The following is a 17,326-nucleotide window of genomic DNA, read 5'->3' as shown; positions in this document are numbered from 1 at the left end:
TAAAGTAAACCTCCTGATACACAGCACATCATTCTAGTAATCATCCCTTTATACATGTTCATGATTTAAGCTGGCTCACTTTGCTTCACTGTGACATGCTAAATTAAGCCAACTCAAAGGTGACCTGCCTTGCAACTCAATCCAGCAAATTAAACCTAATGCCAGAGAAGATTCTTCTATTTTTGCATGCTTCACAGCTTAAAAAAAACCACTTATATATGTGAAATTAAATACAAGTCTACTGCTCCAGACATGTTTCCGATTGCATCAGAAACAGTTATTAATGGCCAGCAGGCTTCAAGTTGTCAGGTGTGCAGCTGTGTTTTAGCTCAGCATTTCTCACTATTAAGCCAAGGGCCACGGGAGCAGGAAAGAATGACTCAAGAAAAATGCTAACAAGACCACTGCAATTTCTCTCCCCTCCCTACTTAAATGATTTCCCTTTATAATGGGACATCTTGCAGACCATCACTGTGTTGCATTTACTCTGCAATCCAAATGGCTGGGAATCCAAAGTAGTTGGGAAGTAGAGGTGAAGGCATGAGCCAGCCGTGAGAAATCCACCCACTTTCCAACAAGTGATCTCTGCTGCAAAGAGACAAGATTAGTACAACGGCTAATTGTGCGATGTCAAACCATAGGAGGCATAGAGGGACAATTTTCACAGTGGTTTTTGGAGGTGGAAGGTGTCTAACATAGAAGAAAAAGGTTATATTCACTGTAGAAATAGTAGTATTTCACCAACACATTCATGCATCCTGACTGAATTGGACACAAGTATTCACAGAGGATTGGGGGGGAGGGGAGGAATTTAAAAAAAAAAAATCACAGGCCAGTGAACGCAAGGGACCTATCAAGGTTGGTCCACCCCTTTTCTGAAGATAGACATATGCCTCTAGAGGGAGGCCTATAGAAGGAAACATGGTTAGAACATTAATAAAAGTATAAAAATACTACATCCCAATAAGGATGACAAATAAATAAAAATACATGCTTCAAAGTCACACTAAAGGTTGTTTGTTGTTGTTTTTCAAAATTTATCTGCTTGCTGAAAATAACAAAAGGGAAGTGAGTTTACAGAAACTAACTCTACAAAGCTTCTCAAAATGCTGTATGTACTTCATACTCACCTATACTTCAAAAACTTGAATTTACAGTTTTAGAAGCCCTGCTCCTTGTTCACAATGAGGATGGCCAGTCCAGGCAATATGTCTTATTTACATGCAATGCAAAAAGAATAAGCTATTCCTATTATTTAGCATAGTAGTATCAGTAATATCAGGAAGTTATAACACTAGACCTATATTGCCTAATATGAAACAAATATATAATTACACAATCCCTTTTAAAAGATATCTTTGAATACAGGAAGACAAGAAATACCTAACAGCCAAGTATACAATCAAACAGCTCATCCTCTGTACCCTGGGAATTACTCCTCTGCTGAGCATAGTAGCTTTACAGCTTAAGCAGCCCATATTCGCACTATCAGATATTCACTGTATTTCCTCTTTGCTGATGAAGATATTGTGCTGCTTACCCTCAGAGAAGTGGCATTGGGGGGATTAAACAATACAAAGAACATTCCATTTGGAGGAAAAAAAAAAAAAAAAAAAAAAATCAGTAAAAACTCAAAAGTCAGCCCAGCTGTCAAGAAATAGCTAAATTTTTGTCTTGCCCATGCTGCCTGTCTCTCTGTTGTTCATACTATTTCTTTCTCCCATGCTTATCCCCATGTTGGAAATCCTGAGGTCATCAGCATGTGACCCACAGAACTTGTGTTCTCATGAGTATAGGAGGTCTCAGCATTGTTGACATCTTTCAAGGAGCTGCTCTGCAACTTCATAAAGCCTCAGAAAAGCCTGACTAACCCAACATTCCCTGTAGAGTACTTCTCTGGTAGAATATGCTCCAGAGCCAAATGTAAGGGTATTTTTGGGTTTTTGGTTCTGGCTTTTTTGTTTGAATAGCATTGCCATTTGGCAATAAGAAGCACTGGATACTGCTGCAGTTCCCCTTGGGAGGTATTTTCACCCAAGCAATTACTGATTATGCAAACATAATTACTGTAGCTAGGTGTTAGATGGCCACATTTTCCATGCCCTTATTTTCCAGTGTGTCAAATATGTTGAAGAATGCCTTGCTTCCTTTCAATGAATTTTTTTATTAACCTAAGAAAAGCAAGTATCAAGTATTTCTGTTCACCTTTCCAAAATGGCTAGAATTGAGACGAAGAGCAAGAGGTGATTATTATTCTGATCTAGTCTGACCTGATCCAAGATCTGACTCTTGGGAAGAATTTCAAGGGGAGAAATACAAACATAACTGAGAAGGAGAAAGTCTTAAATCCTGTCCTGCAAAATAGGGAATGAGCTGCCTGGCTGCTCAGCAGATGTTAGTCACCAGCACTGGAAAGACCAAAAAGCACAAAAACACTAATTCTCCATAGTAGCAACTCCATGATGCTACTTTCTAACCATGACTACAACACATTATCTGTAATTTACTCTTCTCCTGCAATTGAGAGGCAACAATATAAATAAGAGTAAAGGACACAAAATAAATCAGCCAGGCCTCCATCCATATCGCACCCTCAATCACCTACAGCCTTCCAGCTTTCAAAATAACTAGCACATAGCTTCAAGTTCTTTCAGACAAATCTTCTCTTCCCAGTTTTCTGTGAAGTCCTCACGGAGTTGTGAGTCTGCCCAGCCCAGCTGCAGCATTTCTTCCCTATCCTCTCCCCTCTCAGGGCCATCGCTCTGTCCATAGCACGAGTGACACCTTTCATTCAGCCACCCCTCTAACACAGCCTTCATGCTGTCTGAACACTACACTCGGGCAACGTGAGCCAAGACGGGCAGAGAGCCCAAGTCCACGTGCATCACAGGTGAGTGACCAGACAGGACAGGACCCAGGCGGTCACCTAGCCAATGTTCCAGCTGCTTTACCTATTCTTTCAAGGTTCAGATGATGAAGTCACAACTACAGAGCTGAGGGATTTTTTTTATGTGTGTGTGTGTCTTTGAAGATTCCTGTCCATCGCCAGTCCATCTCTCCACTTTAAGCACTTGCTGCTCCACCAACCCTTCATCACAGTCCGGGTTTTTGGGATCCTCATCCTTCCTGCTGTTCCTGTCCTGAATCTCACAGACAAGTCCAAAACTTCCTTGAAACTTACTGCCCCAAGCCAGAGGCAGCACTGCAGCTGATGCCTTATCATCAGATTGTAAGGATTCGGTCCCATTTTTTTCATCCCAACATAACATTTGCCTTTTTCCCAGCAACAAGGTATCATTGATGCATATCCAATTTACAATTCACAATCCTGTCACCCAGGTCCTGCTGGGGACAGCCTGGCACTTAGCTACTTAATCCCATTCTGTATTTGAACGCTTCAGCATTCCTGCCTAAACTTTTACCTTTTGCACTTGTCCACACTGAATCACATTCTACAAAATAAAAAAAACAAACCAACAAACCAAACCCATCACACACCTAATCCCAACATACCACTTTGACTTCTAGACTTGTTTTCCAAAATGCTTGCAGCTCCTTCAAGTTTTATGTCACCTGACAACTCAACAAGCTGCTACTTCAGCAAGAGTTTCAGCAACAACCTCACTAGTGAAAATACTGACATGCAAGACAGGACAACCCTTTCAATCTGAAGACAAGCCACCAATAACTGCTCAACACCGTACCAGTTTCCCATGTGTTCTGCAATCAGATTTACAAGAGGTTTATACAGGTCATTTATAACACTGACATCTAAAAGCATCTCACACAGCAATGTCAAAAAACCCTACTGGAATGAAAACACAGGGTATCTGCTGCTTTTTTGCTACCCACGAGACTTGTTACCCCATGGCAGAAAGAACATAGGTAAGTCTCAGGTTTGGGGTTTTTTTTTGGTTCTTGTCAAATCTTTATTGGCTGATGTGCCATTCTGGTGTCGTTCAGGTACTTTCAACCATCCTGTTTTTTCTAGCGCTTTTCTGGAAATTACCTTCATAGTTTACAGGTTCTCAGCCTCCCCTCTGCACTCTTTTAAAACTAGGCCTTCTGTAGCCTTCCAGAATCTCATTTAACTTCCAGCTCTTCCTTCTTAGCACCTTTAAGACTCATCCTCTCCTGTCTAGTCATAAGGTAAATATTCTCATCCATGCCTTGTCAGTGTCTCAACAACCACAACCTATGCTTTTCAACTTCAACTATGTCCAATTTGTTCACCTCAAACACCAGAATTCTTCTAGAAAAATAAAACAAGGACCTACAGTAATTATATCAGGCTTTCATTTTGGTAGATGTTATAAAGAACAGGGAATCATTATTGCAACATAACCAACTTCTTTTACAACTTAATTTTCTTTATGACTTGCTCTTTTCAAGTGAGCATTCCCATGCATCTGTTAAGCTGCCTCCATTCACATGAATGGCTTTAACTTATTTCTCTGATTTGAACAGCTTCCACTGCACCTGCTTAAAATTTCCCCATCTGTCCCTACTGTTATCTGTCTTCTCTTGGGTTTTCAGCCAATATTTGGGGTCTTCCGGATCATCATCAATACAGTAGTTCTGCCTAAGAGCAAAAAACTATTTTAAAAAATTAATTCTCTGTCTTGATTTCTTTGCACCTAGTTACATAGAAAAGAAGTTAAAATTAACTATTTTCCTAATGCTGCTAATCTGTAGATGCAGTGGTTGTAATCGTTATGGAGGTATACAATCAGAAAAAGGTGTCTACATATATTAAGAGTTAACATTTAAATATAGATCTTAAAGAAGTTTGAAAAGCCCTCTATTCCGTCATATATTTTTACTCTTTAGTTTTCTGTAACAGGTACAAACACAATATTCTCTATCCAGATGGATGTGACGGGCATCATTCTAGGTGGGATAACTCGTAAAAACATCATTGTACTTGCTCAGCAATATCATTTATGCTGAAAAATCACTGTTACAAGTTAATTATTACATCTTTAATTTTCTATCTATAAAATATATATATAAAAGCATGTGTGTGTGTTTTAAACAATCTATCCTGACTGCACTTTCAAAACTGATACATTCTTTTTCCGACCATGTATTTAATTCCATTAAAAATTGCTAAACAGTAAGAGTTGAACTGATCCAAAGCCACAACGTCTTTTAGAGACAGTTGTGAAGGTATGTTCCTAGTAAGTACAGCTAAGGACTTCTGTACAATTCGTGTAGAAGCATATATCCACTTCTGTTTCTTAAAGGGGAAACAGCAGCCAACTCAGTCCTGTTCCAGGTGGAATAAAGTTATTGTGCAAACTTGCAAGTATTTTAAGAAAGCTCTATCATTACTATTGATGACTTGGAACAAAAACGGCTCTGCCAATCTACTCATTTCAGAAGCTATTTATCTTACGTTAAAAACCAAGAGTAATCAGTGAAGTGGTAAGAAGCATTTTAATGCTGAATTGTGCTTTCATGTATATAAAGAATTAAATTGCCTATACAATGACTCAGCAAACTACGTAAATCAGGATAATTAGGTTAAAAATAAAGGATAACCACTACAGCAATAAACAACAGTAGAATTCTTACACATTATTCTTCTGTTAAAAAAAGAAAAGTAGCTAGCATAGCTTTTTAGAACTATGTTATGCTCCAAAGGAAGTATTTACACAAGATTAGTGTTGCAATGAAGCTACACATTTTTACCCTGAAACTTGCAGTTTTAGAGGGGGCCCCAGAGCTTTTAAAGCTATTTTTCCTTCCTTAAAGTATCACGGTAATTTCAGTAGCTGCTGTCTCCTCTCTATTCAAATTAGAAGAACCAAATACAATTCTTGCAGAACAACCTTTTTTTCCTTAGGAAGAGATTTTCAAAATTAGCAGCCACCAAGAATGGTCAAGTTTTTAATCTGCTTTTTGCATTTATATCCTGGTTGCTTTTTGTTAGTCGTAAGAGTTCTTCTGTTTATGCAAGAGAGTTTTCGCACAAGTCTGATCCTGATGGCAAATACCACTACTGCCAGTGACGACAAGAGCTCCCTGCAACCTCCCAAGATCAGCTCATCAGAAAGCCACCTTCTACTCGCCTCCACAGAAGTATCCTTCTAAATAAGACTCTCAAACATTTTCCCTCTGGGGCTATTATTTGCTTTCTCTATAGAAGCAAATGGTTTCTGCATGCTAATAAATAGGTAAGTGCTGTGCCTACCCCAATATCCTCTGTGCAGCCCCCTCCAGAGCTAACAGGTATTGCAGCACAGACTCTCCCCCATTTTGTCTTCCCTCTAACACCACATCCCCCCATGTACCCAAACATGCACAGGGTAACTACGGGGACCGGGATTTAGCCTATACCTTTTGAAAATAGTTTATATTGGATTTTGCCTTTATTGCTGTAAAGCGTCAGCCTTACAGCAAACATGAGCAAACAATGAAGATGCTGAAGCTTAAAGTGATTTCACATTCATAAACTCACACTCAAGGTCAGTGCAAGTTTCCGTGGGCTGGAAAGGTTATTGCGAGCATGCTGCACTGTGTGTGGGAGGACAGTAAGCAAACCGCACACATCAGTACACTTTCAAACTAAAAAGCGTCACTGCTAGGCAAGCTGAGAGAGAAATTTCACGAAAGGTGAAAGGGAACATTCCATAACTCCAATAGATACGAGAATACTAATAGTCCACACATTGATAATGATTTATAAACTCATGACCAGATCTGCGCCAGCTTTGTGGAAGCACCACACTCATGAGAAACATCAACATGAAATTTTTCAAACCAACAAACCATCAGGACATCTCACTTGCGAAAACCAGCTCCTTTCAACTACTCTAGTGACGAGAAGTACTTTAACACCTACAGTTTTTATCTTGCTCTCATCTCAAAGAATTTCCCTTGCCAAAAATGCCAGCTAGGCAAAAACCTCCAGTCTGGTGGCACTTTTAGTTCAAGTGAGATGTTCTGTCAGCATGAAGTACGTGTTACCTTCTATCACGGCTATTCTGTAACGCCTGCTCCAGTTAGGGCCAATAATCTACCCTCACGTCTTCTCCCGCTTCTTAATAAATGGTGAGAAGGTGTCTCCAAAAGAATTCACAACAGTAAAACTTATTGCCACACAGGGAGAAAGAGAATAAATCAAGAGTACTTGGTGGACCACTCTGGTGGACGCAGTAGCTTGAATGATGCTTCTATGTGGTCTGTCCTGTTGGCCAACCCAAGAGGAATAAAAGATGCTGTTCTTTGCAGCAGCTAAGCCACTCTGCAAAGGATTGTGTGGGGCACTTGCACCATGGGACACCAGCCACCAGGCATACTGGTAGAACTGTAAAGTGAGTATTCTTTTCCATTGCAACTGTTCAGCTGATACTTACTGAAGTATTTCCAGTTGCAGTGATATGGCAGACTCCTAGATAAACACTAAGGTTTGATTTTCCAAACAGTCAGCTGAAAATGTGAATGCACCACACCTTTGAAAATAAACTCCAGTGCATTTTAAGTCGAATATGCAAGATATGAGGCCACTTTTGACAGAAACTGGCCAAACATACCTAGGGCCATGCATATGTGAAGTTATTTCCAGAAACGCCTCCTTGGGTTTCAAACCTGAACTCCCTTCAAGATGAAATTAGCAATTTGGAAAAAGTCATATGAAAACTTTAGCTAAAGTTTTGCTGGTCAAAAATACAACAAAACATTCCAAATTAGCTTTTTTTTTTTTAATTACCACATTAAATATTTGCTTTTCAGACAAGCAGGTTTATTTCAAAATTATTTAACTTCGCTTATTAGTTTCCTACACATTAGCATTTTTATTTCTTAGAAGAAAATAGTTCAGGAAAATGAGCAGAAGCATACCTGAAGTAGTATGCGGAGCTTTCAAATCACACAAAATTGGAGAGAGATTTCCTAATGAAACATTTCACACTGGAGTACTACGTGCCTTTGCTATACAACCAGACCACCTGGAGAAGTTACACTGCAACCAGTGATGCCAGCTGACACCAGTAAGAATACTGCAGGAATCCTCAAGAGCAAGGGCCAGTTTGTGCAAAAATGCCTACCTCCCACTTCCAAGTTACTGCTGCTTGCATAAGTCTGTTTAAAGCTGGCTTGGTGAGTCTACAATGCATATTTGAGAACATTGTACATATCTTAAGTCTTTCTGACTGTAGCATATTCAGTTTTACAGTACGTCTCCGTACTCAGAATAGGAAGATACTTTAATTCTTCCCTATTTTTATACATTCATAATTTGTGCTTGGAGGCCATTTCAGTTATTTTTTACTACAGCAAATTTCTGTCTTTGTTGCAAATGAAATCCATCACATTCAGATCCTGTTAGCCACTTCTGCAACATTAAGGACAAAAAAAAAAGACAGAAATACTCATCCAACAATGACAGCTGATAAACCATTAAAGGCTTCATGAAAATTAAAACATTAACTCAGCCTTTTACATTTTTGTAATTGTTGTTAGCCCAATATTGCACAATAGCGCAATAATGGCATTTCCCCAACACTTTCACTTACTAATTCACAGAATTTACGCCAAAAACGCCAAAATCGGAAGCCATCCCAGCTTAAACATGACAACATGGAAAATTTGTCTCTGTGATACTTAAGGCAAGTCAGTTCCTAATGTATCTTTATTTTCAAGCTTTTTAATGTCCATCTTTTTAATCAACCTTAAGGTGATACATTTCCTAAATTTTTTTTTTCCAAACAGCATAATTCCCAGAAGAAGTTAAGCCATAAAAACCAAGTCCTATTAGGTTCCTACACAAAGCAAGTTTCCCATGACGTTACTCATAATTGTAGAGCTTTGCACAGGTGATCTAAACCAGGACTCTCCTTCCTCAGTGTTCTGTGCTTTGAAACCAGTCTTGAAATTCAGCCTCTTTACTGATTCTGTAGTTACCGCTTCATCAATAGTTTACACACCTCCTCCATGACCTACAGTCCAGCAATATTTCGAAGTGCAGGAGCTACATTTCTCCTCCTCATGGCAGCAGTGCAGCTCCAGCTTCACTGTAAGCACTTTGTACCATGACAGGGTGCCCGAACTGCTTGAAAGCACATATAAAAAGTTTTAAAGGTTATGAGCAAGTTTAAACAAGATTTTACCCTGTTGCTAGTAGCTGTGCTTATGAGATAACCATTTATTGCTCCAAGTAGGTATATGGCACTCTGTCAAGACAGAGGACAGAGAAAAATAGAGAAGAGCACTTCCATAATGTGCAGTTTCTGGTCAAAGAGCAAGTGATCCCCCACCACCGGCTGCACAGAACAGGGCCAATTAAATCAGCAGCATTTACAAGAACAGCATTTGCTATGGTTGACTGCTTCCTACTGTCATAAATGTTCCACTTCGGTCATCAGACAAACCAACATCTAATTCTGTCACCTTATTTACAATCCCAACTTGCCTATACTTTGAGTATTGACTAATCTGGTTAATGAGATTTAATTTAATCTTGTTTTTAAGAAGTGGTATGATTACTCACACGACTGCAAACCCTGGGTTCTTCCTGCAGTCACTCTACTGAATTCCCATAGAAGTTAAAATGGAAAAAAAAAAAAAAAATAAGAAAAGACTTCAGTTTGGCCAATGACCACACTAAGAATCATATACTTGCCTAGAGGAGCAGAACTCAGCCACCCTTGGCAGACTGATACCACTGCAGTTCTGTGATTAAAATGAGGGTGCGGGATCCCCTGGCTCGGGATTTCCACACTTATCTTACCCATCTGGGATTTGAATATTGCCAAGCCTGAAATGAGATCAGTCTGTACCTATCCCTTCATCTGTCACACTTTAAATTCAACCAGCATACACAGTAGTCACATTCATTTCAGCAATAAACCTCCAACTATTCAGAGGGACCTGAATTATTTTAATCTCTAATAATTTTTTGCTTTTTACATAAATTACTTCAGCCAGAATATGTAACTGTCTTACAAGTCTATAGCCACCATAAAACCCCCAAATTTTTTCCATTTCAGTTGCCCAGTGACACAAAGGAATAACTTCCACTGTGTCACAAAGATCTTAGTCACACAGTTTTGGGTTTTTTTTTAAATGGAGACCAAGTATTGCTGACAAAAATATTCAGTGTGCCCTTCTAAGATCAGAGCTCATCATTTTCAGACAATATTGTTAATAGAATGCTGATTAATGTTAAAAAGAATCTGAAGTGGGAGGAACAGTGAAAATTAAAAGGGTTTGAGGTTGGAAAGCTATGTGTTATGGTTGAGCCAGTTTAACAACCTGCTGATGTCAACAGTGGGAGCATCCTGTCCTCCTTCACCACCTGGCACTGCCTCTGGTGCTTGTTAGATCCTGCACCAAGCTAACACAGCTTGCTAACACAGCAGAACACTAATCCATCAAAAATTAATCCGGATCAAATATCTCTCTGCTGATTAGCACGTTTTTTCAGAGCAGCATGGATTCCGAGAAGTGCCAGGACCAATTCAAGCAGATGGGGGAGGTCTGCAAAGGCTAGGACAGGGAGGAGGGAGGTGAACCACTCTTTCGGTGGCAAACCGCTGGGCTAGCGTCAGTACAGTGTTTATTTTCACCCCAGCAGTCCTTATCTCAGGCTGGAACATTTCAAGGAGTCACTGCCTCCACAGCTGAGGGCACTATGAGCAGCCCTGCTCCATCTCACTGCAAATGAAGCCGTGAGTTTAAAGCCCCTCTCAGACAAATCCACCACTCAGGCTCCTGAAGGGTATTTTAGCAAGACAACATTAACCTGCAGGGGAAAGTTAAAGCTGGAAGGGAAAGCTGGAAGCGTAACTTCTTAAAGGGCAGCAACTAGACCTGCAAAACCTGTTAAATTTCTATTTGACCCAAATGTGAGCTAGCACAAGATAAGCACAGAAGACATGTTTCAAAGGGCTTCTGAGCCCCCACCTATCTATTCTCTGGGGGGAAAAAGTATTCTTAAAAAAAGGCATTCTAAAATAGACACTTAAAATATTTTAAGTCCCCAGTCAGTAAAAATATAAATTCATATTCCAAGGTGGTCTGAAAAATGGCTGAACTGCCAGACCAGAAGGGTGGTGGTCAGTGGCACAAAATCTAGTTGGAGGCCAGTAACTAGTGCCGTACCCGAGGGGTCAGTGCTGGGTCCAGTCCTGTTCAACATCTTCCTTAATGACCTGGGTGATGGGGCAGAGTGTACCCTCAGCAAGTTTGCCGATGACACCAAACTGGGAGGAGTGGCTGATACACCAGAGGGTCATGCTGCCATCCAGAGGGACCTCAACAGGGTGGAGAAACGGGCTGACAGGAACCTCATGAACCTCAACCAGGAGAAGTACAAAAGTTCTGCACGTGGGGAGGAACAACCCCAGGCACCAGTATATGCTGGGGACCACCCAGCTGGAAAGCAGCTTGGCAGAAAAGGACCCGGAGCTCCTGGTGGACACAAAGTTGAAGAAGAGCCAACAATGTGCCCTTTCTACAAAAAAGGCTAATGGTATCCTGGTCTGTGTTAGAAAAAGTACTGCCAGCAGGTCAAGGGAGGCGATCCTTCCCCTCTGCTCAGCACTGGTGAGGTCACACCTCGAGTCCTGTGTCCAGTTCTGGGCTCCTAGAACAAGACAGACATGAACATCCCAAAGAAAGTCTGGCAAAGGGCCACAAAGGTGAAGGGACTGGAGTATCTCTATGGCAAAAGGCTGATAGAGCTGGGACTGTTTACACTGGAGAAGAGAAAGTACAGGGAAGATCTTACTTATGCCTATAAACGTCAGAAGGGTTGGTGTAAAGAAGATGGAGTCATGGTCTTCTCAGTGATGTCCAGTGACAGAACAATACTCAATGGACACGAACCAAAACAGGAGGTTCCTCCTCAATATCACGAAACACCTTTTTTTTTTTTACTGTAAGTGTGACCAAGCACTGGCACAGGCTGCCCAGAGGGGTTGTGAAGTCTCCATCCTTGGAGATTTTCCAAAGCCATCCAGACATGGTCTTGGGCAACTGGCTCTAGGTGGCCCTGCTTGAGCAGAGGGTTGGACCAGATGACTTCCACAGGTCCCTTCCAACCTCAACCATTCTGTGGTTCTGTAATCTCATCCTTAATCTTCAACTGTGTCCAAGCTATATTCAGAGAATGGCAGCTACAATAGTCCGCTGTGGTCTTGGAGCATGGTAAGTGAGCTCAATCTTGCTGCAAGCACAAGCTCTGGCAGAGAAACATGCTTAGTGAGCCTTAGCTCTCCTGTACCCTCTCTTCCTTCAGAGGTAAGACAGCTGACACAAGAGATTGCAGACTTGCCTCCGTTAAGTTTATTTGTTGAATGACTTCCCCAGAGAGTAGAGCGTGCTCCATTAGCTACTGCAGCCATTATAATCCCCTTCGGCATTGTGACAAATCTGTAAAGTAGCCTCAGTTAAGCAGAAAATCTGACCCCCCAGCACTAAACATTATGACAGGGCACTCCAGGGACAGGTGTTCTTGATGAAACCAAGTCAGGAGCTCATTTGAAAAGAGCTGGTCTGAGGATTTTCCTAGCTCACACTGTTGACTTCTGGTGTAACTGAATTTACATGAAGTGGTAACAGCAGTGAACGCTTAGCACTGCCAAAACCAAACAGCTTCCAGCTTCATTTCAGCCATCAGGTTACACAAGCCGCTCTAATGGGTCTCATCTCTAGTGAATTTGGTCTGCAACGCACTGCTCCTATACTCTCTCCTGTTTAAATTCAGTTAACTTCTAGACAAAGTAATGGCCTTCACAGCAAACGTGGCCACAAGCAACTATGATTGTAAGTTTTTCTACCTCTTCTCCACATTGTGATAGTGGCGATCTTTCATCTCTCTGTAGTGAGAAAGACATCAGCTTTGGAGCATCTAAAAAAGCTGTTTTATCTTATTCCTGGAATCTTGGCTATGTACTACTGCTCTGATTACGAACCAGTTCACACTGACTACCAGACAGGTTATCAGATTTTTAAATGTGCATTATACGTAAGAGAAAAGAGAAATGGCAGCTCATGTTCATTGACACCCATGGCCGTTGCCCCCAGCCGCTCCTGATAGTATGATATACATTAGGAAAAAAGCCAATAGTATAGCAAAGCAAAAAGGAACAAAGCCAGTCTATAGTATAAATCTGCACCTCCTACCTCCGCTCGACCTTCATAATATGTTAGCATAGACTTTGTAAGTACAAAAAGCCTCTCTTTGTAGTTTAACGGTGAAGTCCTCTTCTTCTGCTGTGATCTTTTAATCAAAATCTCTTGTAGGATAGTAGTCATATTCATTTCAGCCACTTGCCACCTCTGTTTTTAGCCATTGAATATCAGTTCCTGTGAAGAGGAAAGAAAAAAAAATCATTACATCTTTAGCACATCACAGGTCTGGAGATTTCTGTAGTAAAAAGAGCTTCTACTTATAAATGAAACTACCCAAATACACAGAAAGCTGGAGCTCACCCCAAGCATCTGGAAGTTTACAGAAGTTAATTATTAGACAAGAAAGTTCAAGCTTTACTCAGTGAGGGCTGCACTGGCATGTTCCCAGGAAGCCAAAAGCTGCCCTGACTGGAATGAAATAAGGGACACAGAAATTATGGGTGAGAAGTCCAAAACGTGCTCCAGACAAACAGCAATGTACAACTGCAAAGTCCTAATGTCTATCAAAGTTTTAATTGCCAAGGCCTGTGCATATATAAATGCCATTTGCTAAAGCATTTGAGATACTTTTACTGATCCATGTTCCATTTTGTAATTTTGAAAATTCACCCCAATTATATTAATGAAAATTTTCAGATGCAAATGGCCGTTTAGAAGATGTCAGTTTGACAGCACAGAACTAGAGCTTATTTTTCAGAAGTTGCTAATATATGCCCCCCGTCTCCTTAGAAAGACTTCACGCTGACCATCAATCTAAACCATTCACTTTTTACAGTTCTGGTTGCTCAGTAACATCAAGCTGCTTCGAAGTTTTACACCACGATTGATACCTGGAGGACAGACTCAGGAGTGCATAAAAACAAACACGTCCACGGTTACTTGGTTCACAAGCCCGGCTCCAGAGCCCTGCCAGGCAGCAAGCGCCTGGCGATCTCTCCGTCCTCCGCAACGGTGCCCGCTTAAGCGCCGCTGGCCTCCTCCCTCGTCTGCTCGCTGCCGCCCTGCCACGCCGCCGCCCCGCGTGGGTGCGAGCGTTCCTCCCGCTGGGCTGGGAAGCGGGCTCGGGAAGGGATCCAGACATTTCATCACGCGGCGCAGACTTCACGCGTGCGGTGGCACAGAGGCAGGAACGAAGGGTGTGGGAGAGGTTGGTTGCGGAGAAGCTGTTCCGGAAACCTTTTCCCCCCACCCCATCACCTTTCCCAGAGGTGCCCACTGCACCGCCCGGCCCCCACCTCAAGCTGTGCTCCAAAGCCAGGGCTTGCTGCAGGCACAGACCTCGAGCCCAGCTTGGGCTAGAGCAGCATGGCTGTAGGCTGAAGCCATGGCTTGAAGAAGGAACAGCAGCATCTGCTGAAGCACCGCCAACTTATGAATATCTTCGAGTGCGTGTATGTGTGGAGGGGGCGGGGGGAATAACCCAAGCGGGAGCCCTAGATAATCACTGCACATCTCTGTACCAGTAGGAAATCTCCCTCCAACCTATAAAAAACCCCACTTCATTTCTCCATTTCACAGTATTGCGCAGAGAAGCTTGAAAAGCCACAAGCCTCCTTACAACATTACATTACAAAAGTAAATTTTAAATAAAATTAAATGTAAACAAATTCACTTCAGTAATTCTCTTTTTGCTTTATCCCTAAACATGTCATTATTTGTTGTGACAGTACATGAAATGACACCCTATGCCTTTCAGTCTAGTCCTGATACTGTGTTTTACTCCCTGCTTTGGCCAACTAAGCTCTCGTATCCCACACTCCTGCCATTTCACACAGCTGGATGTAGTTGTTCACTGCTTTAAAATATCCTTTTCTTTTAAAGGTCTATCTCTGCAGGTACTAAAAATATTAGTTTGTGGTTTACATGGAACTACAAACTAAGACCAGGTTAGAACGCATAAGTAAAAGACTATCATAGGATTGGAAATGGTGATTATTATGAATAATCTCTTTTTGGTTTTCCTCTTCCTCTGATGCACGTACACACATACATTTTGCTGATCGATCTGTCACATTGCGTTCCTGGGAAGACAGACCTTTTCTAATTAGTAATTGTCTTGAGTGCATTCTTTAATTACTAAAGCTGCCCAATTTTGTTTTATTACCCTTGTAAAAAGAAGTTGTCAATCTGAAAGGTAATTGCAGGAGGAATACAACCATGAACTTAAAATACATTGTTCAGAGAATTAAAAGTCAGTATTAACTTTCAGACCAGCTTAATGCACATGAAACTATAAGGGTTCCCACCACAGGCTCTCCCACTCAAAACAATCCTGTTCTCTGTAGTACAAATTCTCTGTTGGCACTTAAGAAAAACACAGTAATTATCCATCTTAGACATTGTGATCTCAGGGATCCTCAGAGTGCTATACGCGAGAGCACAAAAAGGATTAAAAGTTTGATTTCAAATCTCAATACTGATAATGCTGAAAGTGTTTCATTTCCCTACCAGCCCTCTTTGGTCACATTAACATTATACAAGAAACAACACAAAAATCCTTTTGACAAAAATCAGCATTAAAAAAATAAAAACATCAATAATGTAATTGGTCAATGTCTGCACCTGGTTGCTACACTGAATTATCTCTGCTATGAAGATCTCTGCAGATTAGAACCAGTTTCCCAGGTCAGATCAGCCTTTCAATCTGCATTTGATCACAGAAACCCATTTGTTTGGGGGTTTTTCCAAGCCAATGGCTCTAGCCACGTTTCTGTTTCCATAAATAAGGCTCAGGACAACTGAACCCTGACCTATTATTCGGAATGTTCCTTTTCAAAGTTGCAGTACTTCCTTGAGAAGCACCCTGTAACAGCCACCCTTACCTCTTATCAAACCCATACATCACTGCTTTTCCTTCGGTACAGTTTTCAAAGTTTTCTGCACTCCTCCCCCCGCCCCCAAAATGTTCCACTGTTCCCAGATGATCCCTCAGGACATGAAGCTGGTTGCATGACACACTGGTACCTTGTTCCAAACAGCTGGGGGAGTTTCGTGCTGCTACCCACCTAAACTTTTCACAGGATCACTCCTGCCACGGACTTGCCCTGTTCCCTGCCAACCTTAGTTATATGGTAACAAATACGATCCAATGCGCAGAGGTGCTGAGTACTCAGAATTACGACTGAAGTCAGAAAGAGTTACAGGTTTTTTTAGGGTGGGAAAACATTCTCAACTTAAAGTATCAAAAAGTTTGCGCCTACTTCCACTATCCATCTTCACATCATACACATAACTCACCTGTATGGCCACGAAGTCACCACACACCTTCCTCAAAACAAAACGAAAACAACTGTTAAGATAAATCTGCTAAGTCAATATTGGTCAAGATGTACAAAGTAAGTTTTCACTTGTGGACAGAGCTTCTTATGCATGCCACCTTTCCTGGTTTTCACCGGGGAAACTGAGGCACTAAATGACGAGGTAACGCCAGCAGTTGCAACACTACCCAGGTATCTCCTGGTTCCCACTCCCAGCTCCTGGATTGTGTTTGTTTATTGAAACAATTAGTCACCGTATGCAGGTCGGTAAACACACATAACACTCAAGCAGTTGAATAAATGTACTAAAATCCCAGTGGAAGGTCTAGTGAGTAGAAAAGAGAAAGTGCATCCCAATCTGACCAAGGCTTCTCTGATCCAAATGCATTAAGTAATAGTTACTTTTTATAGCACAAAGCTTTGTATCACACAGTCATGGAGTGGTTCAAAAGGAAAAAAAGACATTTTGAAAAAAAAAAAACCCACACCACACTTATCACAACAGTCATAGATCAAACAATGACAGTTCTGTGGCTGAAAACCAAAGTAAAATAAAGCTGGAACTCTGTTTTCTGAGTTTCAACCCCTCCTTAGTGATGGTAACATTTACCTAGGAATTTGGGTTCTTCAGTGTAAAGTCTTAATGCTAAGCTGATGGGCTGCCACTCAAGCCAGAGAATCCCTGTAAGAAATCAGCATCCTCAGCTTTCCAAGTTGGGTTTCGTGCATCCTGCACAACTGCTCTTCTTCAGTTTTTGGGCTCATCAATACAAACTGGTAGCAACTCCAGATCTGTGTACCTAACATTGAAAACATCACCTAGTACAGTACATCAATTACCTAATATTCACTAATTCAAGTTTAAAAAAAAAAAAAAAAAAATCAGTGTCAATTTTAAGTACACCTTGTAATTCTGATACAAATCTGTA

General features: G+C 41.2%; 1 protein-coding gene across 2 annotated transcripts in view; it reads right to left on the bottom strand.

The window, feature by feature from the left end:
- Positions 1–13,275, bottom strand: part of TEC (tec protein tyrosine kinase) — a gene marked incomplete at both ends in the record, with an annotated part of 31,062 nt that extends 17,787 nt beyond the window's left edge. The window contains one exon of one of the 2 annotated variants that reach the window (XM_081999379.1): positions 13,132–13,275. In XM_081999379.1, the coding sequence (XP_081855505.1) occupies positions 13,132–13,269 (138 nt within the window). The remainder of the gene's footprint in view (positions 1–13,131) is intronic. The other variant, XM_081999378.1, reaches the window with a different exon arrangement.
- Between the last annotated feature and the right edge of the window lie 4,051 nt (positions 13,276–17,326).

This window comes from Phaethon aethereus (assembly GCF_964289735.1).
Source record: "Phaethon aethereus genome assembly, chromosome: 4".
NCBI classification, from domain to species: domain Eukaryota; kingdom Metazoa; phylum Chordata; class Aves; order Phaethontiformes; family Phaethontidae; genus Phaethon; species Phaethon aethereus.
This window is presented reverse-complemented; position numbering and strand designations above follow the sequence as displayed.